This window comes from Triturus cristatus, chromosome 4_1 (genome assembly GCF_964204655.1).
Source record: "Triturus cristatus chromosome 4_1, aTriCri1.1, whole genome shotgun sequence".
Lineage (NCBI taxonomy): Eukaryota > Metazoa > Chordata > Amphibia > Caudata > Salamandridae > Triturus > Triturus cristatus.
In genome coordinates, this window is record NC_140585.1 from 61,121,812 (window position 1) to 61,148,252 (window position 26,441).

A 26,441-nucleotide genomic window follows, 5' to 3' on the forward strand; every position below is an offset into this window, starting at 1 on the left:
TACTGTTGTTGTCTGAATGCCCTACCCCTGTGACAGGAGACAGTGATGACTGACTTTCCAGGCATGCCAGTGCCATGGCATTTAACTTGCTATGAGTGATCCTGCATTGGGGTCAAATGTGCTCCATGCACCCCATTGTAGCATTGACTATCTGGACATGAGAACATCATAGTGTGTGTTGCTGGTATGCATCACAAGCATGTGAAATGTGACTCTGCCCATCCCTTCTTCCTGACAACTGCACTGAGTCAGTGGCAAGAGATGTGATGCGTGTATAGTGACATACTCCTACATGTTCACTTGCATGTCCAACAAATGTGTAGGTGGTGCACGTCTGCACATTGGCATCAAACATGCAACAGACATATGGGTGCAAGTCCAGGAGGGATATGTGTGCCATGGTTGATGGTGAGATTGACAATTGGCTTATTATAAACAGTGTGAGCACTTTGAGCAGTGTTCAGCTGATGATGCCAGGGCTTGCCCTGTGATGTGCTGTACTCACTGTGGTGTGTGCTGTCAGTGCAGGTGACTGATGTTGTTCTTTTTTTCCTAATTCTATGCAGAAACATCCACGGCCACAGGAGGGGACAGCTCCACGGACCAGGAGGAGCCACAGAGCCTGACTGGGACAGAAGGTGAGGAGTTGGAGGGACCCAGTGGCACAGAGGGCGAGTGGAGCCACACCGAGGAGTCCTCAGCACCATCCACCCCAGCTGAGGGCCACAGCAGCTCGTTGGATGACTCCCTTGTGGAGGCGGGTGTCAGCAGCCACCAAACCCCAGCTAGTGAGGCTGTCCCTGCCACCGCCACCACCACCACCACCATCACCACCCTCCCATTGGTTCCCATCCCAGAGGTCCGTGGAGGGGGAACAACCTTTACAACGCAACTTTTACAACGCACTACCATTACAACGCATTTTTTACAACGCATAATCCATTACAACGCATGACATTACAACGCATGACACTACAACGCATTTTTAAAAACTACCTTTACAACGCATTCCATTACAACGCATACTACCATTACAACGCATACCATTACAACGCATAATATTACACTATACTATCCAACACTTACCCTACTGATGCACCCCCTGGAGTTAGAATAGTAATTTTTACCCCTATACTATCCAACACTTACCCTACTGATGCACCCCCTGGAGTTAGAATAGTAATTTTTACCCCTATACTATCCAACACTTACCCTACTGATGCACCCCCTGGAGTTAGAATAGTAATTTTTACCCCTATACTATCCAACACTTACCCTACTGATGCACCCCCTGGAGTTAGAATAGTAATTTTTACCCCTATACTATCCAACACTTACCCTACTGATGCACCCCCTGGAGTTAGAATAGTAATTTTTACCCCTATACTATCCAACACTTACCCTACTGATGCACCCCCTGGAGTTAGAATAGTAATTTTTACCCCTATACTATCCAACACTTACCCTACTGATGCACCCCCTGGAGTTAGAATAGTAATTTTTACCCCTATACTATCCAACACTTACCCTACTGATGCACCCCCTGGAGTTAGAATAGTAATTTTTACCCCTATACTATCCAACACTTACCCTACTGATGCACCCCCTGGAGTTAGAATAGTAATTTTTACCCCTATACTATCCAACACTTACCCTACTGTTGCACCCCCTGGAGTTAGAATAGTAATTTTTACCCCTATACTATCCAACACTTACCCTACTGTTGCACCCCCTGGAGTTAGAATAGTAATTTTTACCCCTACACTATCCAACACTTACCCTACTGTTGCACCCCCTGGAGTTAGAATAGTAATTTTTACCCCTACACTATCCAACACTTACCCTACTGTTGCACCCCCTGGAGTTAGAATAGTAATTTTTACCCCTATACTATCCAACACTTACCCTACTGTTGCACCCCCTGGAGTTAGAATAGTAATTTTTACCCCTATACTATCTAATACTTACCTTAAATGTAATTTAATATTATGCGTTGTAATGGTATGCATTGTAAAGGTAGTATGCGTTGTAATGGTAATGCGTTGTAAAGGTATTTTTTAAAAATGCGTTGTAGTGTCATGCGTTGTAATGTCATGCGTTGTAATGGATTATGTGTTGTAAAAAATGCGTTGTAAGTGCATGCGTTGTAAAAGTGTGCGTTGTAACGTCATACATCCTCCGTGGAGGCTCCTGTGTTCGGGAGCATGTCTCCTTTGTGCCAGGCACCGCACCCCCTCCCCCTGTTTCCCCTGCTGCACTGAATGTGGAGTCTGTGGACTTGCCTCGACAGATCCATGTAGGGCAGACATCAATGTTGAGTGTCCTTCATGCACACACCAGTCTATTGACACAACTGGTGTCGTTCATGGAGGGCATTTCATCGGGCATGTCTGCCCTACAAAGGACCAATCAGTCCGTGGCCTCCTCCCTGACGGCAGCAGTGTCCCTCCTCCAACAGTCCCTCATCCCTCCTACCCCTGCCCCATCCACGATTCCTAGCACCCTACCTGTCCCAAGCACACACACACCAGCACATTCACCCAAACCCACAGACACGGGCAGCACCAAACACACAAACCAAGGTCTAGACGTGCACACAAGCAACCTCAGGGGACTGATACCACACTCACAGGGGATGGTTTGCAAATACACACACAGGCATCCACAACCACTCTGCAGTCCTCCGATACCTCTCCCTCCAAGACCCCTTAACTAACCTCACCTGCAACCCCATCTCCCAAGAAGCTCTTCATCTGTGACCTTGGCCTCTTCCCCACTGATCTAGCAGATCCAGCTTACAAGGGGAAGAGGAATACCCCACACACAGAGGGGAGTGCCCCTCACACCCCGACACCCTCCCCCAGGTGCAGTCAGACTGAGGCCCCTACCCGCAAGTCCCCCCGGAGCCGGAAGAGCAAGACCCCACCCCCGCCCCGCAGCTCCACGACACAGTCTCCGTCCTCCATCCCCCAGGCCACCACTCCAGAGTTTCCCCGCCACACCCTGCCCTAGGTTTCCCCATCCACAGGTACACCATCCCCAAAATGCTCCGGCCCTCCCCCATACCACTTTCTCTTCCACCCTCACACCCCCGGTCAGACTGTTTGTGCCACTGATGTGGGGACCGTGGCTCCCCCCTCTGTCCTGTCAACCTCACCTGAACTCCATTCCGCTCCCATAGAGTTGGGCCCTGCAGTGGAGTCCACGACCACCCCATCTGACTTGGGCACTGCAGTGGGGACCCAGTCCACTCCAACTACCTGCCCACTGCAGTTGTGCCGGCACCCACCCCATCTGACTTGTGCCCCACAGTTGTGACTGCACCCACTATGTCAGACACCTCCACTGCAGTTGCTAGTGACTCTCCTGCATCCACCACCCCTTCACTGCCTCATTCTGCTGAGCCCTGATCCCGTCCCTGCGGTGCCTGGCCTGCCCCCATGTATGCCCCTCCAAATGGATGTCCCTTGTCCTTACCAGTGCAGGCAAGCAACGTGTGACAGTTGTCACTCAAATCACATTGTTGACATTTGGATATGGACTAGCCATTGGCCTTTGTTTTGAAAGGACTTTGCATTTGCATTGAAATTTGGCTAAATAAAGCATTTGTATTTATCCTTGTGAATTTGATTTAGCTGTACATTATGTTTATGATGTTTACCATGACCTTGCAGTTATAATGCTGGATTTCCAATGTTGAATACTGAGGTGTTGATGTGAGGTACTCCATGTGGTCCATGAGATATGTCTCCTATTGTGGTCGGTATCCATGTCATCCTTTGCAGCTAACTGGGTGTGTCATGATTAACATCTCTGTAAACATTTCATTTGCATGGTCACATATGATGTGCTTCCCATTGTCCAATTTGTCTATTACCCTGACTGTGGGCGCAGCTCCACTGGACCTGCAGGTGTGGGCCTCATTGGTGTAGGAGCAACTGGGTCCTCTGTGCAACTTGCTGGACATATGTGTTGAGTATGTGCAGATGACTTGAGGGACACTCCCGTACCCAGGCTGTTGTGACCAGAGCCTTCATTGGGTGGTAACTGATGGCTGACTGACCAAGGGTTCTGCTGACATGACTGAGACCTGCTGGGACTATGTTTGGCACAGCTGAGCTTCCACAGGAGTTGAGTCCCCTCAAGTAAATGTGTTGTTCCGTGACATTGCCAGGGCCCATGGTGTGCGTGTCCACATGCCTTTTCATACACAGGCAGTGTTCCCTTGATATGTTCCTGTTGTTGACGTTTGCTGAGTTGTACTGTGTTCATCCCACATCTTTGTCCTGGGCTACCAGATGTGTGGGTGCATGACACATTACTGTTAATTGGTGGTTCATCATTGGGATTTGTCAGTTCTGAGTGGTGATGATGTGGTCAGATGTAGATGAGACACAGTCAGGGGTCCCCAAGGCACTTCTTTGTTCGCAATATCATGTAGTTGTCCCTAGGGGGTACCTTTCGGTGATTGCGACATGTGTATGTGTGTGTGACTGCTCCCACTCGTCAGGTTCAGGGCTGCAATGTTGGCAGGTGTCAGCATGTGTGCCTTGTGGTTCTCCTTGGCTTCTGCATTGTCCTGGGACTGTGGCAGGGATTCTGAAGGTTACGGGAGCTTTGACGTCATGGCCATGTACCGCATACTGTGCAGTATGTCTGTCATTCACCAGGGTTGTAGACTGTCCTTGTGTGATGAGTCTGTGCACCTTAGTTCCTCCCAACATTACTGTGTTTGTCATGGGTGCATGTGCAATTTCACCTGTCCATGTGGGCTTCACAGATGCACATTGGTGCAGTTCAGGGTGTGTGGTGTTGAGGGTGGACAAATGTGAATGTTTGCATGGATGGGCCCCTACCTCCCGTTTGTCTATGGATGACAGGCCATGCTGAGTGATTTGTGTTTGTGTAGGTGTGATGTACGTTTGTGGCACAGGACACATGTCTGGGTTTCACAGTTTGTACGAAATCTACCTTTGTCATCACAGTGGACGTATCATGCATGCTTGTGTCACCCCAATATATGATCCCTGGGGGTAGTGCTGTTGTGTGTCAGTCTCTTGCTGTGTTAGTTGCTGTTCATTCCAGCTTATGTCACATGTGTCTGTTGTGCTCCCTCTCATCTCACAATGCCTGATTGCCCACTAAGGCGGACCCAAGGATGGTTTACTTTTGTATGGCACTGTGTCCACATCTGTCTCACTGTGGTTCAGCCCCCCTCATGTGTTGTGTAGTTGCCTGGGGATACTGAGACACACACACACATGTTGTGTCAGATGTGCAGTGTGAGGTTGCTTGTTTGTGTTTGTGCATCTGCACCAGTGCATTGGTATTGCTGTTGTGGGCCTTTGTCTGGATGTTGTTTTTGTGATTTTCCCTGCTGTCCCTGTGAGTCATATCACATCATTCTGCACATTCATCCTGGTTGTTAGGTCCCATAGCTGCCAAGGAATGGGAGTTTGTGACCTGACACCTACAGTCTACACAGGATGTTTTGATTTGTGTGTCTATTTTCGAGATGTGTGTATGCTTTGTGATGGTCACTTCTGCTTTTGTGTCATTGTACACTGTATGCAATGTCAGCCCCCATGGGTGGTGCTTGTCTGCACATGGCCGAGAGTATGTTAGGTTATCACAGCACTGTTAGCCTCACCACATCTCTTTGGGTATGGGGACACAACCACTACTTTGCCACAAACGTGTTTCATGTGTTGGGAGCAGGAATCATACATGCTGTTTGGCATTTGTAGCTTTGACCATGATGACACTTACCTTTTGGTCACTGTGATGAGGGGGTTTTTAGACCCCATCACCACAATGCTCAACATTTGCTGCAGTTTGGAACCCCACTCTTAACTTTTGTTCTACACAGTGAGGGGGTGTTAGTGCACATTGACACAGTGCTATTATGATGCTTGCCTTGTGTAGGCCACACTCAGTTTTTGGTCACACATGCGATGGTAGTTACATTGTATGTTCGAAGTCATATTCACTGTTGTGGGCATTTGTCACAGACTACACACTGTTGTCATGATGTTAGGGGGGGGATGTATTTTGCTGATATACCTAATGTTGGTATATGATGGATGTGTGGCGCATCACCCATCCTATGGGGGGGGTGGCAGGAGTGCTGGGCAACATACGCCCTATGGGTGGGGGTGGCAGTAGAGATGGGCAACGTAACCCATATGGGTGGGGGTGGCAGTAGTGATGGGCAACATACGCCCTATGGGTGGGGGTGGCAGTAGTGATGGGCAATAGGTCCCCTATGGGTGGGGGTGGCAGTAGTGATGGGCAACATAGTCCCTATGGGTGGGGGTGGCAGGAGTGATGGGCAACATAAGCCCTATGAGTGGGGGTGGCAGTAGTGATGGGCAACAGGTCCCCTATGAGTGGGAGTAGTGATGGGCAACAGGTCCCCTATGGGTGGGGGTGGCAGTAGTGATGGGCAACATAGTCCCTATGGGTGGGGGTGGAAGTAGTGATGGGCAAGAGGTCCACTATGGGTGGGGGTGGCAGTAGTGATGGGAAACAGGTCCCCTATGGGTGTGGGTGGCAGGAGTGATGGGCAACAGGTCCCCTATGAGTGGGGGTGGCAGGAGTGATGGGCAACATAGTCCCTATGGGTGGGGGTGGCAGTAGTGATGGGCAACATAAGCCCTATGGGTGGGGGTGGCAGGAGTGATGGGCAACACTGTCCCTATGGGTGGGGGTGGCAGTAGTGATGGGCAACATATGCCCTATGGGTGGGAGTGGCAGGAGTGATGGGCAACATAGTCCCTATGGGTCAGGGTGGCAGTAGTGATGGGCAATAACAACAGAACAAAGTGGGAGAAGGCCCAAGGGAAGAATTTTAAAGACCAGCAGGTTGTAAATCCCCTTAACCAAATCACTATAACACTAAACAACCCGGGTCTGGTGCTGAGTCAACAGAGATAGACAAAAAGCATATCTACTGGTTCCGACATCTCTAGTTAGAAAAGAACCCTTCTGGGAACAGAACCCATCAATCACCGAGGAGTCAGTGTGTTGTCATCATCTGGGTCTGTCTCTCTTGATACACCGCAACAAGTCTAGGTGGAACGACCTGTTTGCGAGTAAAGAGAAATGGCATACAAGGGTTGCAGTCAGATCTCCACTAGAGATGACAAAAACCAAAAAGTGAACTCTCGCTCACGTGAGAGGGGTTCTAAAAGTGCAGCACTAAATCATAAAGAGTGAATAAAAATGGCTAGGGGAACTCAAAAGTGCTTTAATTGGTAGAGTACCTCTGCCAGAATTAAAAAGCAAAATGGCAACTTAGCATAAATACATTGTCATTATGCTCATTTTCCATAGTATCTGGTCGACATGTTTCTGCCGGCTACGATCTGGATAGTATCAAGGGCATTCATTAGGACCTAATTTGCTGCTACTATGTAAAAAGCGTGAAAGTAAAAAAATATAACAGACATTCCTACCACCGGTTGAACTCTACGGATGTCAAAACCGGATACCCCAGAATTCTGGGTAATACCCTCACCTCAACCTGGTTTCTACTCAGGGAAGGGGGCCCCGCTCTCTCCGTCGGTACCCCGGGGCGGTCTATGAGTAAAGACCGGAGGTGTAGTGATGGGCAACATAAGCCCTATGGGTGGGGGTGGCAGTAGTGATGGGCAACAGGTCCCATATGGGTGGGGGTGGCAGTAGTGATGGGCAACATATGCCCTATGGGGGGGTGGCAGGAGTGATGGGCAACATAAGTCCTATGGGTGGGGGTGGTAGTGGTGATGGCCATGCAACCCCTATGGTGGTCTGTTGCTTGTGGCCAGCATATGGTTCCCCTGGGTGTGTGTGACATTTTGCGGGTACGCGTCGTTTGTTTGTGTGGTGGGTGTCTGACTTACTGTCTGCGCCGTCAGCGTCTGTTCCTGATCCGGTCATAGATGTACAGTACTGGTATGACCTGCGCGATGGGATTCATGATGTGTTCATCTCGTACACGCTGCTTGTTGCTTCATCTCGTAACCGTTGCTAGCTGGTCCATCTCGTAGCCGTGGATTGTGTTCTGGTGCGAATCGTTCCTGATATGCTTCTTTTCCGGATGCTGTGACGTGCTGTACGTGGCGACCCGTCCGGCGCGTATGATTTGCGCATCGTACTTGTCCGGCCGGAAACTGCTGTGGGTACTGCTTCCGGGCGACTCAGTTTGGCGTTCGGAGATACAGCTCGTATGGAAAATGAAGCTTGAATCACAGCCTACGTGTCGGTCGGATTTGTGTCAGTTATGCGCATCGTACTTCATCGCCCGGACGGACCGGCTCCGGGTACAAGTCGGTCGCAAGGTAAGGCTACGAACAGCTCTCGGAGAGCTGTCCGACCCAGATCGGAATTGACCCCTAAATGTGGATTACAAATTGGTATCTAAAGTCCTGTCGCGTAGGTTCAGGAAAGTTCTTCATTCATGTATCCACCCTGAGCAGACATGTGCAGTTCAAGGACGCACCATCGTTGACAGTTTGGTTACCATTAGGGATGTTCTGTGGTATGCTCAAGAAAGATCTCTATCACTTGGGGTTTTAAGTCTGGATTTCGAGAAAGCCTTCGACCGGGTGGCTCACCCATACATTTTTGCTGCACTTCAATGCTTGAATGTAACGCAAAATATACTTAGCATCCTGCACACTCTGTACAACACAGCACACAGTAGAGTGAGCATCAATGGTTTCCACACACAAGAGTTTCCCATCCGTGCTGGGGTGCGACAAGGATGTCCCTTGTCCCCAGCGCTCTTTGTCTGTGCTTTAGAGCCTTTCCTGTGCAAGCTACAAAGTGACAAAATCATCAAAGGTGTGTTTGTACCGGGTACCAGGGTACTCCTGCCAAAACAGTTGCATACATGGATGATGTCACAATCTTATCCACGGATGCACAATCTGTGCGCAGAGCTCTACTGCAGGCTTCACTCTTTCAAGAAGCATCAGGGCTCTGCTTAAATGTGGACAAATGTGTGTCTCACTATGGGTCCCTGGGACCGGCTGACTAATCTCCCAGTTGCAGTTACCACAGAACCCACAAAAATACTAGGTGTGCACTTCGCTGCTGATACTCATATAGAGAAAAACTGGAAAGAAATGCAGGAAAAAATGAACAAAGGATCACCTTCTGGAAATTGCGCAAACTCACCATCGAGGGTAAGATCATGGTAACAAAAGCTGTCCTTCTTCCTATCCTGCTATACCGGTCTATGGTTTTCCCTCCACAGGCTCGCACATTGCAGAAATACTCCAAATTGATTTTCTCTTTTATTTGGGATTAGAAAATGGAAACGTTGAGCAGGGAAATGATGTGCACACTTTGGAAAAATGGGGGGAAGAGTATGCCTAATATAGAAGTGTTTCTCTTTTCTAAAGCATTATGCTATGCTGTATCACGGACTAATGTAATTTCCATGTCTGTACCAAGTCTCTTGGTAACTATGCTGCGGAGATATGGATTGTTTACCCACTCAAATGTAATGCCATTTGCACTGAATATACCTCCATATTATAATGGACTTTGCAACTTTCTAAAGACTCTGGACTCCAGCATACTCTCTAGAGCGATATGTTCCCATGCGAAAAAACTGAAACAGGCTTTGGTCGCCCCTGAAAAACCCCAACAAGTGGGTCTCCTGTCAGTCTCAGTCCTTGCACACACAGCCAGAGGGACTTGGCATGGATGGGCATACACAACTGCCTGCCACTAAAGGTGTTCCAGCATCACAGAGGATTGGCACAATCAGCGCAATGCCCAAGTTCCCGCTGCGGCCACGAAGAAACTGTCTTTCACTTGTTCTGGGGCTGCAGGCAGGCGTACGCCTTTTGGACTTTGGTAAAGCATTTCCTTCTCCATGTCGCGGATATTGCTGTGCTGAATTGGGACACCGTGCTATATGGACTTTCTGTCTCCAAGAAACGTCCTCCCACGGCTTGGAGACTTTTGAACTGTGGTAAAGAATCCCTGTGGGACTCACGGAACTTGTTCCTTTTTTTGCATAAAGGAATCTCTGCCACTGATCGCAGGAACCTCTTCCTTAACAAACTACTGACTTATGTTTATGTTGCCCGAGCACTTTTGGGAGAGGCAGAAGCTGGTGCACTCTGGCATACGGACAAATGGAAGGGGTGGATCACTTAAAACAGGCTTCATGTTTGCTCCTGTCTGATGCATAATACCCTGCCACCGGGTTATAAGGATTGGCACTTAAATAGGTTTTTTCTGATACCTGCAAGAAATGTAATTTTGTAACGAGACTCTCACATATTATGAGCATATTGTAGATTGTCTTTTTCCTGTATGTGTGCCTTTATATAACTTAAATAAAGGTTTTCAAAACAAAAAAATGTAAAGACAGAGATACTTGGTATTTTACCAAAAGTATATGAGGTTTCTGTTGTAAAAATTAGGAGTCTGACAGAGGAATTCAGCATAGTACTCCGCCAATTACGCCCACCCTTAAAATTGATGCATAGTATTCAGTAGTGCGTGTGTGTAATAAATGTACTCTTCATTTTTATAAAGAAAAGTACAGACTTCATTTATTGAGTGTTATTTCTGCGTACCTGTAAATGGCGATTACTAGCACACACCACCTCCCTTGATTAAGCCTTAGACTGCTCTGCAACGCTACCCTCTGATAGTCAAGCGCTACATTGGGGTGTTTAGTTCCTAGTGAAGGACAAATGTAGACCAATTATTTGTGCAGGCTTCACAACTAATGCCTCGTTTTACAACAAGGAGTAAAACTAAAAAGTCTGTTGGGCAACCGTGTGAAACATGGCAGCAACTCAGCAAACTTTAGGTGCTTTTAGAGGAGCTCCTGTTGCTCCTCTGAAGACACAGGGATAGCCAGGTTGGTGGAGATTGCTAAATATGGTGGACGGTAGTCCAAAGGGTTAGTGGAAGTTGTTACGCCTGCTCCTCTGGCAGACCGTGGACCACCGGTCATTCTATAAATCAGCGAGAGAGTCTTCAAATGTAACCCAAACTACAAAAAATAACTAAAGAAAAATGGGCTGGATTTAGGGTGTGGTGGCTAGGCCACTCTATCAAAAATGCAACTAAGCATTATACCAGCCAAACCACCGGTCCACCCACCAACCCTGTTTAGAGTTGGACGGATTGTCAGCCTTTCATCGGAAATACCATTGGGTATGTCGATTGAAAACGTCTGAAGGAGAAAGGGCTCTCGAAGAAAACCCATCAGACATTATTAGATAAAGCAGCGCTATATAAGAACCTCATAAATAAAAAGTCAACTTCATATTTGACAAATTCATGTTTAAATTCCTTTTATGGCAGACTGTTTTCAGGTACTCAACATTCTGTGGTATTTTTATGGATTATTAACAAGAAAAGTGCCAGGATACAGACATATTTTTAGCGCCTCTCACTCTGAGAGAAGGCACACTGGCGAGAATACTACCCTCTAATGCCACCTGCGGCAGACTCCTGCTGAAAGCAGTCATGCTATCGAGATTTGACCCCTCTATTGCCAAATAAACTAGGCTCCCTGCTGACATCACAAATTATCCTTATAGTTTAGGGAATAAGCCACATTTAAGATCTCCTATACAATCAGCAGTCAAATACCATGAATTCAAATAAATGTGTTGTTTTATTACATATCAAAAAACATACATTTCTTATTAATATGTAAATTTTAGTCATCATTGTGTACATTTCATAGCATCATGATTGTTCTTGCTGTATCATAATTTAGTTTATGTTACCTTTAAAGTAAATTGGGTTTGATCCTGATACACACCTCTGTAGTGTTGTGTTTTAAAGGATCTTGGATGTCCATACATGGGTGGTTTTTGAATATTTGGTTATGTATCATTAATACAGATTTATAAAAGTATTGGGTTTCAAATGTATTATGCCGCTAATGACCGTACAAACCACTTGTTCCTAAATATAAACCGTCCAGTTTAGAACTTGTTGCTGTTAACGTGAAACTAAAGTGAGTTTGACCCTGGAGCAAACCCCTGTAGTGTGTTATGTATAAGGATGGGTGTGCTGAAGAGCAGTCTTGTTGCTGTTCCTCACTGGCTGGGTGGTGGTGGTGGTGATGATGGTCGGCAGCAGGAAGAACTACCGGGACTCAGCACTTTGTTAAAATGAACTCTGGAAAGCATTTGTTTCTACTATCTTTGGCTACTGAAGATGTATCCTTTCTTCTGATGTGAATATTACATCAGTGAACTCATTCCTCTAGGCAAGGCTGGGCTATGAGAACACTGTGTATTTGGCAGCTCCAGCAACACAAAAGTACATTACAGATGATTCAGAATGCTACGATCTATCTTATTTGTGGTCGGAGGACGTCCCAACTGCATCACAAAGTTTCACTGTTTGTTTACAAGGCAGCACATACTTTTTATGTCCATCCATTCACTGGCAGTTTACAAAACGAGGGTTTCTTTTTGCTTGTAAATGCATACCTGAATATAATTTGTGTCAAAACTGAGTATCTTTTGTGTTCCTTTACTTCTGAATCCAGATTTCTTTTCCAGTGCCAAGGTTCAAGAAAGGTAAAGCAGCGAGTCGATAGTTCTGGACTCTGAGAGCTGAATTATTTACTGCTCAAGATTCAATCTTTACCTTATCATCAAGCTTTCAGAAACCTATTAAGAACTAAACTTTAGAACAGCTTTCTCTCTGATCAATAATTTCGTCACCATGCACGGATTCTGTCCTTTCACCAGTTAGGAGTTGGTTGGGTGATTCTCTGTAAATAAGAAAGGTCTAAAATATATTCATATACAATTAATCTCACCGTGAATCATTTACATAGTGGTGAGCCAGCAAATTTCCCAAGAGTCCAGCTTGATATTGGACACCTCTTGGGAAGTGCCACTATGGTGGGTGCATTAACAGATGCATGTGATGATTGAAATGAGCATCATTTGTCCCGTGTCAGGGCTTCGGAGTTAAATGTTGTGCACTGCAAGCATCATCTCTCACAGTTACAGGTCACAATTTCCTACTTTTACTTGTTTTTTTTTATAATTCTTTTTATTGAACATCAAAAAGAAAGGTCATGTTATACGAGTGATCATTTTCACATTACAGGGTACAGTGTCATTTACAAGCGGTGGTATTGCGTATCATGCTATCGTACTTTACTACAATGTCACAAGTAATTGGTTTCAGATCATTAATTGTTCGTCAAGGGAAGGAACAATAGGGGGTTCACACACACCTCCACGATACATATTCCATTTAGTCCAGAGTGCTATCCATTTCCGAGGGCAACCAAGGGCCACATGAACTATTTTCTCCCGTGTCATACACCAATCCATGTCCTCTTTCCAAGCTTTGACTGTCGGTGGCGCTGCAGCCCCCCAAAGTCGAGCTACATTTCGCTTGGCGACCATCTGTCCAAGTGTCACCCAGAGCCTGCCTTTTACATTCAAATCTGTGGGCTCCCAGATATTCAAGAGACATCTTTTAACCTCAAGCCAAAGCGTGACCCCCCAGACCACACTCATGCACTCAAGGACTTTTTTCCAGTAGTTTTGAATCAGCGGACACTCCCAGAGTGTGTGCAGGAAGGTACCCTCCAGACAACACTGCCTCCTACACATCCCATTTTCACTTCTTCCCATTAGCACTAGTTGCTGTCCCGAGAGGTAAACCCTGTGTAGAATTTTTAGCTGAATCAGTCTCAGTTTTGCCAAAATGGCGACTTCTCTAGGGGAGGAGAGTGCTTCTTCCTCGTCGTCTATTTCCAAACCGTCCCTCCCCCATTTCTCCCTAAGTGCTAGTAAAGGGTCTGGAGTGTGATGAATAAGATTTTTGTATGTAAGGGATATGCTTCTTTCTGGCAGGTGTCCGTCAAGCAACCTATCCTCAAGAGGGGAGGATTCTGTGAGTGACGTCCCAGCTGGAATATTGGCCTGAAGGGAGTGTCTGACTTGTGCGTATCTAAAATATTCCGAGTCAGCCATCTTGTGCGTCTGTTGTAGTGATGTGAAGGACACCACCCCATTCTGCCCCCAAAGGTCCCTTATATGAGAGATACCTATGAGATCCCACTTGTCGAATCCTTTAGTCCACCCTAATGTGCCCAGCTGTTCAGAGTCCCAGTGTGGAGTTGCGAGCGTGAGTCTGTTGGCCCATCCCAGGTTACGGTTGACCACATGCCATAGTTGTACCGAGTGTCTGGTAGGTCCTGTAAGAGGAAACTTAGCCGGCCTAGAGTAGAGCGCTCTCGTAAAATCTCCACCCGGGAGCAGCCACCTGTCCATACAATAGGCTGGGTCGTCCCCGTTTCCGTACATACATTGGTTTATGGCGGATAGGTGTGCTGCCCAATGGTACTTTTTGATGTCAGGAAGGGCAATACCCCCGTCGTACCATCCAAGAGTTAACTTTGGGAGTGCTATGCGCGGTTTCCCGTCACATAATAGGTCCCTTTGTAGAGCTTCAACGTCTTTGAAAAATGCGTGCGGGACTGGGTCCGGGTAGTTTTGGAGGGCGTAAAGAAAGCGGGGCAGTGCCATCATTTTAAAAAGCGCTGCCCGTCCAAGGAGCGACAGGGGGAGTGTTTTCCACGTGCTAGTGTCCCGTCTGAGCCTCTGCAGGGGTAGGAGGAGGTTCCGCTCATATCGGGCCCTGGCATCCGTGGTGACAAAGAATCCTTCTGTAGCAATCTGAATTGAACAGTCATTTGGCAGGGAGGGGGGAACCCCATGGAGGACATATAGCAACGACTTGCTCCAGTTAATTTTATAGCCAGAGTTCCTTCCAAAGCTGGTAACGATATCTAACACCACCCTCAGTGATCGTGACGGGGAAGCCAGATAAAGAAGGATGTCGTCGGCATATGAGGAAATCCGGTCCTCCCATCCCTCTGCCCATCTGAGTTCCCGGATAGAAGCATCCCTTTGTACCCAGGCTGCAAGTGGTTCTAGGGAGAGTGCGAATAGGAGTGGCGAGAGTGGACAACCCTGTCTTGTCCCCCTTCCGAGTGTGAATACGTCCGAAATTGTATTGTTAACTACCACTTGGGCCAAGGGTTCCGCATATAGAAGCTGCACCCACCCTACGAAATTAGGGCTGAAGCCCATCTTTTTTAGAACCGCCATGAGGTATGCCCACTCCAAGGTGTTGAACGCCATAGTTGCGTCCAAGGAGACCACTATCGCATCTTCCTGGATACTGGAGCAGCGTCCCAGCACCCCGTGGAGACGGCGCAGGTTAAGGGCCGTATTTCGATGCGGCATAAAGCCCGATTGGTCCGGATGTACCAGCTTAGCTATTATTGGCCGAAGTCTATTAGCCAAGAGCTTGGCGAGTATCTTGGGTTCTGCGTTTAACAGAGAAATCGGTCTATACGAGGCGCAGTCGCCTTTCGGTTTCCCTTCCTTAGGAATGGTCACCAGCGTGGCGATACGTTGGTCTCTTGGCAGTTGCCCCAGTTTTCTACTGTCCTCATACATACTTTTAAGGTAGGGCACCACTCTGTCTGGTTTAAGCTTGTATAGTTCAATGGGTAGGCCATTGGGGCCCAGCGCCTTGCCCGGGGGGAGGTCTCTTATTGCCTTGGCCAATTCGTCGTTTATGAGCGCGTTCTCTAACGCTTCCCGATTACTTAACTGTCAAGCTTTCAGAAACGGATTAAGAACTAAACTTTTCAACAGCTTTCTCTCTGAACAATACTTTCGCCATCATGCACGGATTTTGTCCTTTCACCAGTTAGGAGTTGGTTGGGTGATTCTCTGTAAATAAGAAAGGTGTAAAATATATTCATATACAATAATCTGGCCGTGAATCATTTACAGTCAGTGGTGAGCCAGCAAATTTCCCAAGGCTCCAGCTTGATACTGGACACCTCTTGGGAAGTGCCACTAGGATGGGTGCATTTACAGATGCATGTGAAGGGTGAAATGAGCATAATTTCTCCTACGTCTGGGCTTCAGAGGTAAATGTTGTGCACTGCAAGCATTAACTCTCAGAGTTACAGGTCACAATTTCCTACTTTCACTTCTTGTGCCTTTGGACGTTGTTCTCTAGCAGCTGTCATTGAACCTGTTTTTGTACAAAATAATAATTTACATAAGCACTTAATGAACTCAGTGCACTTGACATTTTTTTCCCCTGTGTGTGTTCGCTGATGATTCCTTAATTTTGAGGAACGACTAAAACTATTTCTACATCCATTGCAATCAGATGGTTTTCCCCCTGTGTGTGTTCGCTGAGGTCTCTGCAGAATTGATAAAAGACTAATGCTGTTCATATATTCAGGGCACTGTAATGGCTTTTCCCCTGTGTGTGTACGCTGATGAATCCTGAGATTTGAGGGATCACTAAAACTACTTCCACATTCATTGCAATGGTATGGTTTTTCCCCAGTGTGTGTTCAAATTTGTTTTTGTAGCTCTGATGCCCCACTAAAGCTCTTTACACATTCACTGCACTGGACTGGCTTTTCCCCTGTGTGTGTTCGCTGATGACTCCTGAGATTTGAGGAATAACTAAAACTACTTCCACAATCATTGCAATAGTATGGTTTTTCCCCAGTGTGTGTTCGTTTATGTTTTTGTAGGTCCAATAACCGACTGAATCTCTTCACACATTCACTGCAATGCTATGTTTTTTCTCCTGTGTGTGTGTTCGCTGATGTCTTCAAAGATTTGATAACACACTGAATCTCTTCACACATTTATTGCACTCGTATGGTTTTTCCCCAGTATGTGTTCGCTGATGTCTTTGGAGTTGTGATAACTGACAGAAGCTCTTCACACATTCAGTGCAATGGTACGGTTTTTCCCCAGTGTGTGTTCGCTGATGTCCTTGTAGGTGTGATAACTGACTGAAGCTCTTCACACATTCACTGCACTGGAATGGCTTTTCCCCTGTGTGTGTACGCTGATGAATCCTGAGATTTGAGGGATCACTAAAACTACTTCCACATTCATTACAATGGTATGGTTTTTCCCCAGTGTGTGTTCAAATTTGTTTTTGTAGCTCTGATGCCCCACTAAAGCTCTTTACACATTCACTGCACTGGAATGGCTTTTCCCCTGTGTGTGTTCGCTGATGACTCCTGAGATTTGAGGAATAACTAAAACTACTTCCACAATCATTGCAATAGTATGGTTTTTCCCCAGTGTGTGTTCGTTTATGTTTTTGTAGGTCCAATAACCGACTGAATCTCTTCACACATTCACTGCAATGCTATGTTTTTTCTCCTGTGTGTGTGTTCGCTGATGTCTTCGAAGATTTGATAACACACTGAATCTCTTCACACATTTATTGCACTCGTATGGTTTTTCCCCAGTATGTGTTCGCTGATGTCTTTGGAGTTGTGATAACTGACAGAAGCTCTTCACACATTCAGTGCAATGGTACGGTTTTTCCCCAGTGTGTGTTAGCTGATGTCTTTGGAGATGTGATAATTGACTGAAGCTCTTCACACATTCACCACACTGGAATGGCTTTTCCTCTGTGTGTGTTCGCTGATGATTCCTGAGATTTGAGGAATCACTGAAACTAATTCCACAATCATTGCAATAGTATGGTTTTTCCCCAGTATGTGTTCGCTGATGTCCTTGTAGGTGTGATAACCGACTGAAGCTCTTCACACATTCAGTGCAATGGTATGGTTTTACCCCTGTGTGTGATCGCTGATGAATCTTGAGAGTTGAGGAATCACTAAAAATATTTCCACATTCATTGCAATGGTATGGTTTTTCCCCAGTGTGTGTTCGCTGATGTCTTTGGAGTTGTGATAACTGACTGAAGCTCTTCACACATTCACTGCAATGGTATGGTTTTTCTCCTGTGTGTGTTTGCTGATGTCTTTGAAGAATAGATGACTGACTGAATGCCTTCACACATTCAGTGCAATGGTATGGTTTTTCCCCAGTATGTGTTCGCTGATGAACTTGGAGTTGTGATAACTGACTGAAGCTCTTCACACATTCACTGCACTGGAATGGTTTTTCCCCAGTGTGTGTTTGCTGATGTATTTGGAGTTGTGATAACTGACTGAAGCTCTTCACACATTCAGTGCAAAGGTATGGTTTTTCCCCTATGTGCATTCGCTGCTGATCTTTTAGGAGTGCTAACTGACTAAAATTCTTCACACATTCATTGCAATTGCATGTTGCTTCTCCTGTGTGTGTTTGCTGATGGCTCTGTAGTAGTGATGACAAACTAAAGCTCTTGCGGCTTGTGTATGATTTTTCTTTCTTGGTTAGTGTCTTTGGGTCGGGTTTATATTTGTCTGCATCCCATGACTGCGTTTCCTGAGGAGCTAACATAGTTGATAAAGAACTTGTGTTATTCTCACATTCCCTGTATGTGTGTGGTATTTTGGATGCTTGATTTCAGATTTCACAATGAAATACAAGACTCACCAACTACATTTATTATAATTGTGGCAAGTAAAGCTTCTTACTAGGTGGTTATGTCTTTAGATTGCATAATGCTTTTGGATGTTTACGGGTAAAGATTAGTCTTCCTTCGATGTAAATTGGGACAGTCTGTTGTAGGTCAGAGACACTCTCTTTTCTTTACCCTTCAGTTGTCTGGCTCCACTCCCTTGTGCTTTTCTCTTGCTCCTGTGGTTTGGCCAGAAAGAGTTTACAATACACCTAGCATGCTGAATGGTGGTCTGCCATCATTACAGGAAGCAGAGCAATGCTGTATCCACCTCGAACACATGATCAAAGCTGGTGGTGGAGGCCTGTTTATACAGGCAGTGGTTTGTCAGTGTTGTTGCCTTAATTTTCTAGAGGTCATTTCTTAGTCCTGTTGCGTGGAGGTGCACAGCTCAGACTCTTATATCCACTGAATTGCTCTGGACTGCCTCTTCCAGGATCTATCAGTTTATGTTCAGGTTCCGCAGTCTCTGACTATGCAGATCTTTTCCTGAATATTGGAGCTAATTTTTTCTAACCACTTTTTTTCAGATTTGCACGATTACTGTCATTAGTCACGATCATTTGTGCATTCAAGGCTGGTGTCCTATTGGATGTAAAGAGATTTAAAATCACTAAATGGAAATATAAGAGAATGTGAATACACAATATTTAACTAGTTGTAAAAGACAACTCGTCATGACCATTTATGAAAGTTACCAAGAGATATTTCACCATACACAGATATTTAACTAAATGTTCTATTGAACATGTCACACTTAGCTTAATTCAGAAAAGGAGGTGATTATCCAGTGTTCACACAGTAACTTAGTACAGAAAGAGCACACATGGAGTGCCCCCTTGCTAAAGGTACAGCTTTAGGAAGACGCAGATGGCTAGGATTTCATTTAAACAAGAGGGGATTGTGTAAAAAGAGATGGATCAGGATGTGCTGCTGCTGTCACTTCAGTTTCTGGAATTGTATAACACCAGTAACCCTTTCAAGGCTACATGACAAAGAAAACTCTTCATGAAGTATATAACAAATGTAACGCTTCAGGAAGTATATAATAAAGGTAATGCTGCAGGAAGTAAATAACAAATGTAGCTCCATTCACACTCTTCTTGACAGTACTTTCCAGTTTACACTGGAGCAGCTGAAGTTCCAACTCCTGTCTTTACTTTTCTGTTTGTTAAGTTATCTTTGCTACATTCCTAGGAATGGTTCAAGCATTTGTTGGAAGATTGCAGCATTTATTATAGAGATTCCATCACAACCAGTAAAATACCTGCAATATCTCTGCTGCCAATACGTGTCTGCTTTTTGTCTTTTTCTACCTTACCATGGTATCTGACTTAATGTCTTCCGTTTGGTGCCAGCATGCTTCTCGGTCGGTGGATGGATTGTTGGCAGAGTGGGACAAGATGTCCATTGCTTTCAGGTGAGTGCAGAATTTACACCGTTGGGAATTTCTTAAAATCAGCTTTACCTTACTCCCTGTTCATCACCTTCCATACTCCCTTATGTCTGCGTACTCGCTCAACAGGGTTAATTGACAGCTAAAGCAGGGGAGTGACTCGCTGAACACAGCAGACATCAGGTAATGATCTGATAGAAAAACGCCATGGTTGGCAGTAGAAGGATCAAAAGCGTCTTTAGAGAAGCTCGCCCAGGACATAAAAAAGGAGGAAGTGCACAGGTAGCTACTTATGAGGTACAAACAGAGGAGGCGAACATGTAGGTACATGCTCCATTTTGGGTCTGTTATACGCTTTTACTGGGCTGGGAATTGGTGTGCACTGTATCTTAATCCTGTGGTTGATAAAGGCACTTGCTGCAAGGGTGTTACCACTTTGACCCATTACAAGAGGGGAGCAGAGCCCTAGAAAGCTCAACACCTGAAGGCTTCCTGCCCTGAGGGGAAGGTGAGGGTCCAGGTGTCAGACAATATCATCAAGGGACATAAAAGGATGCTAAGAAACACAGCGGCAGAGAGACGGAATTGTCAGCCCAGGTGGAGAAGAGCTGGGTCCTCCGCTGTTTCCAGAACAGTAAGTGATATTGAATCTTTCTAAGGGTAGGAGGCATAGAATTCCATCGGGTCCGAGCTAAGACATGGTAGGAGAAACCTCCCGTTCTGGCTCTGCTGTGACGAGTGATGTGGGCCAGGTTTAGATTGGCGGAGTGTAGTGTTCTGGAGGACATGTAAAATTGCATCCAGGCAGCTAGGCTGGGTACTCCTTGGATCTCTGTTTTTTTTTAGTTACGTTTTAAACAGTTGTCGTGCATCCATTTGGCCAACGCGAATACATAGTTTTTAGATTTGACACAAAAGCCAGTCGACTCTGCCGACCGGGAAATAATTAGCTGAGTGTGATCAGCATACGACACTAGTGAGATATTCCAAAATATTTCACTAACTTCGCCAGAGGTCTGATGTGAATATTAAAAAGGGTAGGACTAAGCTCCGAACCCCGAGGGACACCAGGAGCCAGTCCTCTTTGTGATGAGGCGAAAGGGGGGGTATACCTTTAAAAGACCAATCCTTTAAAAAGAAGGTAAACCAGGCAAGAACTTTGTCCTGTACCCCCAGGTCAGTGAGGCGAGTTAATATTATTGCATGTGAGACAGTGTCGAAGGCCGCACTTAAATCTAGAAGTATCAGAGCCTGGGATTTCCCAGCATCTGCAGTACTGCAAAGGGATTCAGTAACTGTTAAAAGACCAAATTCGGTGTTGTATTATCTAAATCCATTTTGGGAACAATCTAATATTTTATATTGTTCTAATATTTTGGTTAGGAGATGGTTTACATGTTTCTCCCCATCCTTGGACAGAAACGACAGAAGAGAAATGGGTTGATAGTTTTCTGGCTGAGTGGCATTTGGTGAAGGCTTTTTTAGAAGACGTGTTTCCATGATATTGATACTTCTTCAGTGCTCAGCAAGAGTTTGGCTAATTCTAGAAATATGGGTTTGACGCTCTCTTTAAATTTTAAAATATAATTTTAAATGGGTCATCCGGAGATCCAGATTTCACTTGACGCATTTTGGTGGAAATAGAATCTGCATCAAGTAGAGCCAATTGGTCCAAGGGAGCCCATTGCGAGTGGTAGGTCCCTTTGTCAAGAGAGACAGGTTTGACCGTTTTCTCACTCCTGTTAAAGTAAAGATCATTGACCAAGCTTGCTGAAAAGGCTGTATGAAGCTTCCGCTAATCCAGGAGTGGAGGTGGGTTTAATCAGGCTGTTCACAATAGAGAAGATTTCCATGCTTTGGTGGAAGTCTCCGCCCGTTCTATATTGGAGTCTAATAGAAGCACACTCCTGTTGATAAACCTTGAATAGGCAGATGGGTCCAGTTTATGCCACTACTTTCTCATTGGGGGGGGTTACTGGTAATGTATTTTTCAACGCTAGGTGTATCAATGGTCATAGGCACCAAATAATGGTTTGACCAGGTCACTGGAATAGGGGAGCAGTAGGAAGGGTGGCCAGGTTGGAAAAAACAGGGTCCAGCAGATGGCCGGCCTTATAGCTGAATGTTTTACTAACTGAGCTAATAAGAAAGTGGCCAGGTCATTAGTAAAGTCCTGGATTTCTTTATTGTTCATTAGATCAAGATGAAGATTCAAGTCTCCAATTATGCTCAAGTTCGACAATTGAAGTGAGTGCAAGGTAGAGCACTCTATTAGAGATTCCCTGGGGATGCATTGGAGCGGGGCTGGGGCACTGACTACAGTCCCCAGGCTCCACCGCACGCCGCCTCACTCTTCCCGCGCCCGGAGGCGCTTAAAGGCAGCAGTGAGGTCCCGCTGTGGGGGAAGCATCGGAGCAGTGCATTGGCACTGACTACAGCCCCAAGGCTCCACCACACGATGCATCACTCTTCCCACGCCCGGAGGCGCTTAAAGGCAGCAGCGTAGTACCTCTCCATGGGACTCGCCCGGGCCATGGGCGTGCTCCTCCATGCCCGTTGGAGCCCGGAGGAGGCTGGGCTGGGCCCCCCTCTAACTTGTACACTCCCCGTTACAGGTCCACCATGGGCAAGAAAAAGCTGAGAGCAACAGAGGAGGTAATTGTTACCTCTTTAGATACCTCTCTAGCCAAGGCAACATCGGCATTAGAAAAATAAATCGTACTTACAGAGAAGAGACTTTTGTTGGGGTCAGCGTCAGGGCAATCATCTAATCTAGTTGTTTCTCCAACTAAGGGGGGTGTAACAAAACTATATGGGGTTTCTCTTCCAGAATCGCCGGCAGTCTCTGTACCAACCCCCAAAACATTCACAGACTGCCTCTACATTTAGTTGGAAACCAACTAATGCTACCTCTGTAAATGGTAAATGAAAAAGAGGTTATGCGATACTGCCCTCCAAGTGTCCTGCCAAGAAGATCAGAAAGGTTGCTATGCCAGCGAGTTCCACATGTATGAATGGTCTAGCAACATTCAGAGACTACATTTCCCTCATATTGGTGTGATCTTCTTGATAACTTTAAATACCTTTTGCAACCGATCTATGCCCATTTAGATTCTATAGATCGCACCTAAGGTCATCCCCTCTAATGTCTGTAAAACTCTTAAAAACTATAATTGTGAAAGTCATAATTTGTGTTTTAATTGTGAAAACATGATCCTTGATCGTGAGTTAGCTAAATCGCCCTCTACTTCCATTGGTCATCCTTGTGTTGACAGTTCAGTTGGCCCACAGCAGGGATCCTATAGGCCCAGACCATGTAGATTTGGTCCCTAGGTGTTGCCCACCGCAGGTGACCATACAAGATTCTATGGGTAAGGGGCAATCACATGACTTATCAAGACCACAGGTTGAGGTAAATCCCCCCCGTCTCCTCGGGCCCATAGCCAACCAAATTTTAGTCAACGTGCCTTTACTACGTCCCAATCTTAGAATATCTTCACTTCAGCTGATGGCCAAGGCTCAACACTGGATGACTCAAAACTCTAATGAAGGTAGTCTCATCCAGAATCATTTGATAATGGCCAGGAGAATGCAGCAAATTGGGTCTGATGTAAAAATAACCAATAATGACTGGTTATTTTAAACTTTGATAATGAATGGCTAGTGAGAGACCCATTAGGGAGTTTACCGGTTGCCCCTTCACTCCATTCTCAGATTTATTCAGTCTCGTTGGGCTTTTTTTATAGGTCCGCACCAGTACGTAGTTCCACTGTACTCACTCAGTGCCTTTCTTCAGTAAGAACTGGTCATAAGCCTGCGCAGGTGGCTTTGATGCCCGGTTTCTGGTTTGGTACTCGTGGAGAGGGTTCAGGTGGCCGTTTTAGGTTCACTAAGCAGTATTACATCCTTACCATTTGACCCTATATCATCCTTCTCACCAGTACCGACAGCGATTCGGTCGCAGGAGTCCCTAAGTGATGGAATATGCTACTTACCAGTATGCATCTGTTCTTGGCATGTAGAGCTGCAGATCTACACACTGTGCATAGATCGCCATCTGGTGTTGGGCCCGGATGTTTGCAGTTATTTTTCCTCTTGGAAAGTCTTTGGAAGTCACGAGGTATGTGACTCCTCCTTTGGATCATACTGCACATGGGCTTGGGCTCCATCGTCAGGGAAATGATGGAGTGTAGTAATAAGCAGTGAAGATGCCCATGTGTGCTGTATCTAAATAAGATAAACTGGAACAGATAAAGGTAGCCGGGGAGGCGGGTGGGCGTGTGTAGATCTGCAGCTCTACATGCCAAGAACAGATGCATACTGGTAAGTAGCATATTCCGTTCGAGGCATATGAGTTGCAGATTACACACTGTGCATAGATTACATAGCAGTACTCGCTGCTAGCGGCGACCACCAGAATCTGTTGCAGTTGTTTGAAACAGTGTTTTTAGGACAGCCTGGCCCACACTAGCACACGAACCGTTGTTTGGTCTTACGAAAGGGTTGTGTCCTCTCGATGTAGTAGAGTAAGGTTCGTTTGACATCTAGTGTGTGTAGAGCTCTTTCTGCAATGGTCTGTGGCTGTGAGAAGAATACGAGCAGTTCCACAGATTGGTTTAGGTAAAAGGGAGAAATGACTTTAGGAAAGAATTTTGGATTAGTGCGGAGAACAACCTTGTTATGGTGCATTTGCAGAAAGGGTTCTTGAATGGCGAGTGCTTGTAGCTCACTGACCCTTCTGAGGGAAGTAATGGCTACAAGAAAAGCAGTTTTGCATGTTAGGAATTGAAGTTCACATTTGTGTAGAGGTTCAAAGGGAGGCCCCATTAGTCTCATGAAAACGATGTTTGGGTTCCAGACAGGTGAGGGTGGCACTTTGGGGAGAATTATCCTCTTGAGGCCTTCCATTAAGGCTTTTATGGCAGGTACTCGAAAGAGTGAGAGAAGTTGCCTGTTTTGCAGATAAGCTGCTGTGGCAGAAAGGGGCAGTCTAATAGACGTGTAGGCTAGGTTGCATTGTTGTAGGTGAAATAAATAGCCTATGATGTGTTGAATGGACACATCTAAGGGATTGATATTATTGTTGTGATAATAGATCACAAAACCTTGCCACTTGGCTGCGTAGCAAGCTCTAGTGGTAGGTCGTCTAGCTTCTCTAATGACGTTCATACAGTCAGGGGGAAGATTAAGATAACAGAATTCTTTTTTTTAATAATAATAATAATAATAATACTTTATTGCTTAGTTAAAATAACCTTTGCAATCCACTTCATTATACAATAACATAAGCCCAAATACATTGGCAACGTTTTTTGTGTACGAAAAAAAAAAAAAAATGATTTGATTAATTACTTTAAGAGGTTGCGATATTACCATAAGACTGTACTGATTCTTAAAATGACATTCTGTGCAATCAATAAAGTGCATTAAGTAACTAAAAGTGCAGCCTTTCAGGTTTGGAGTCCATTCTCCTTTCGCTCTTGCTAAAACACTTTCAAAATTCTATAAAAAATTATTTTTGCAAAGTTTTGGTGTGGGGTGCTTTCAAGTTCATTTAACCTCGCCCCTCAAGGACAGCCACCCAGCTAAGTCCATGATGATGATTTCAATTTTTTGACCCTTTCGTTATTCTTTTGTCGGCCTGCTCCATGAACCTGACTAAGGCGTAATTTAGCTCCGGGTTATGTGAGTTGAAACTTGCTAAAACTGCGGCTCTGCAGGACCTGATTTCCATTTTGTTCCAAATTTTCCTTAGGAGGGACCTTCTATCCTGCATCAGGCATGTGCATAAACAGAGAATATGGATTATATCTTCTCTGTGTTTCCCACAAAGGCGGCATAACTGCTGTGTTTAGTTTAGTATGTGCAGAGAATGGTAAAGTTAGGTACCCCTGAGAAGACAATTTGGAGTACGTGTTGAGGGTTAGCCATCCATGTGACCTTTTTGCGAGGCATGATTTGTCCTCTACTACAGAAAGTTTTTTCATGCTTATTTTTGCCAATCTTTGAATTCGCCTTGGCTGATTTGCAAATCCCATGCTTCTGTTAGGTTCAAAGATGCCAGGCCTTTGGCCCAGTATGCATGCCCCGACTGCCATTGGTTTGTATATATATTGGACCAAAGATATTGTGCCAGACTCCCGGCTTTTGATGACCTTAGTTTATGGCAGTTTATTAAAAAACTCATTAGTCTCGCCAGAGTTTGATTGCTGATGCCAAATTCTAGCCTGATCTGTGCTGATGAGGTGTTTTTTGGAAACTTAAACACTGTTCTAAAAAATTTTGCAATAATTGTGTTCAAGTTGCCACTGTCCCGCCCCTTTAAAACCTCGCTTCCATATGATAGGGTGGGGATGACTTTTGCCTGAGCTGTCTGTAAAATTGGGGTGAATGTTGGTCCAAACAATTTCTTAAAGATGGAGCTGAGAGCAAAAGAAAGTGCTACTCGCTTTTTTTCTGCTCTTCTAGCTGAGTTTTGTAGCCACCGTTGTTGTTAAAAAAGACACCTAAATATTTTTGACAAGGTGCTTCTTCAATTCTCACCATATTTAAGAACCAAGCCGTCTTCCGGGGCTTGCCAGGACGCACCGCCAAGATTTTTGTTTTTTTGTTATTTATCTGGAGCTCATTC

At 45.5% G+C, this 26,441-nt stretch overlaps 1 protein-coding gene across 3 annotated transcripts in view; it reads right to left on the reverse strand.

The window, feature by feature from the left end:
- Positions 1-16,683: 16,683 nt before the first annotated feature.
- Positions 16,684-26,441, reverse strand: part of LOC146839512 (uncharacterized) — an 85,956-nt gene continuing 76,198 nt past the window's right edge. For 2 of the 3 annotated variants that reach the window (XM_085651561.1, XM_085651562.1), the window contains exon 3: positions 17,157-18,999. In XM_085651561.1, coding sequence (XP_085507687.1) covers positions 17,187-18,293 — 1,107 coding nt within the window. In that variant the 5' untranslated portion in view covers positions 18,294-18,999 and the 3' untranslated portion in view covers positions 17,157-17,186. Of the gene's footprint in view, positions 19,000-26,441 lie in introns of all 3 variants that reach the window. The other variant, XM_085651563.1, reaches the window with a different exon arrangement.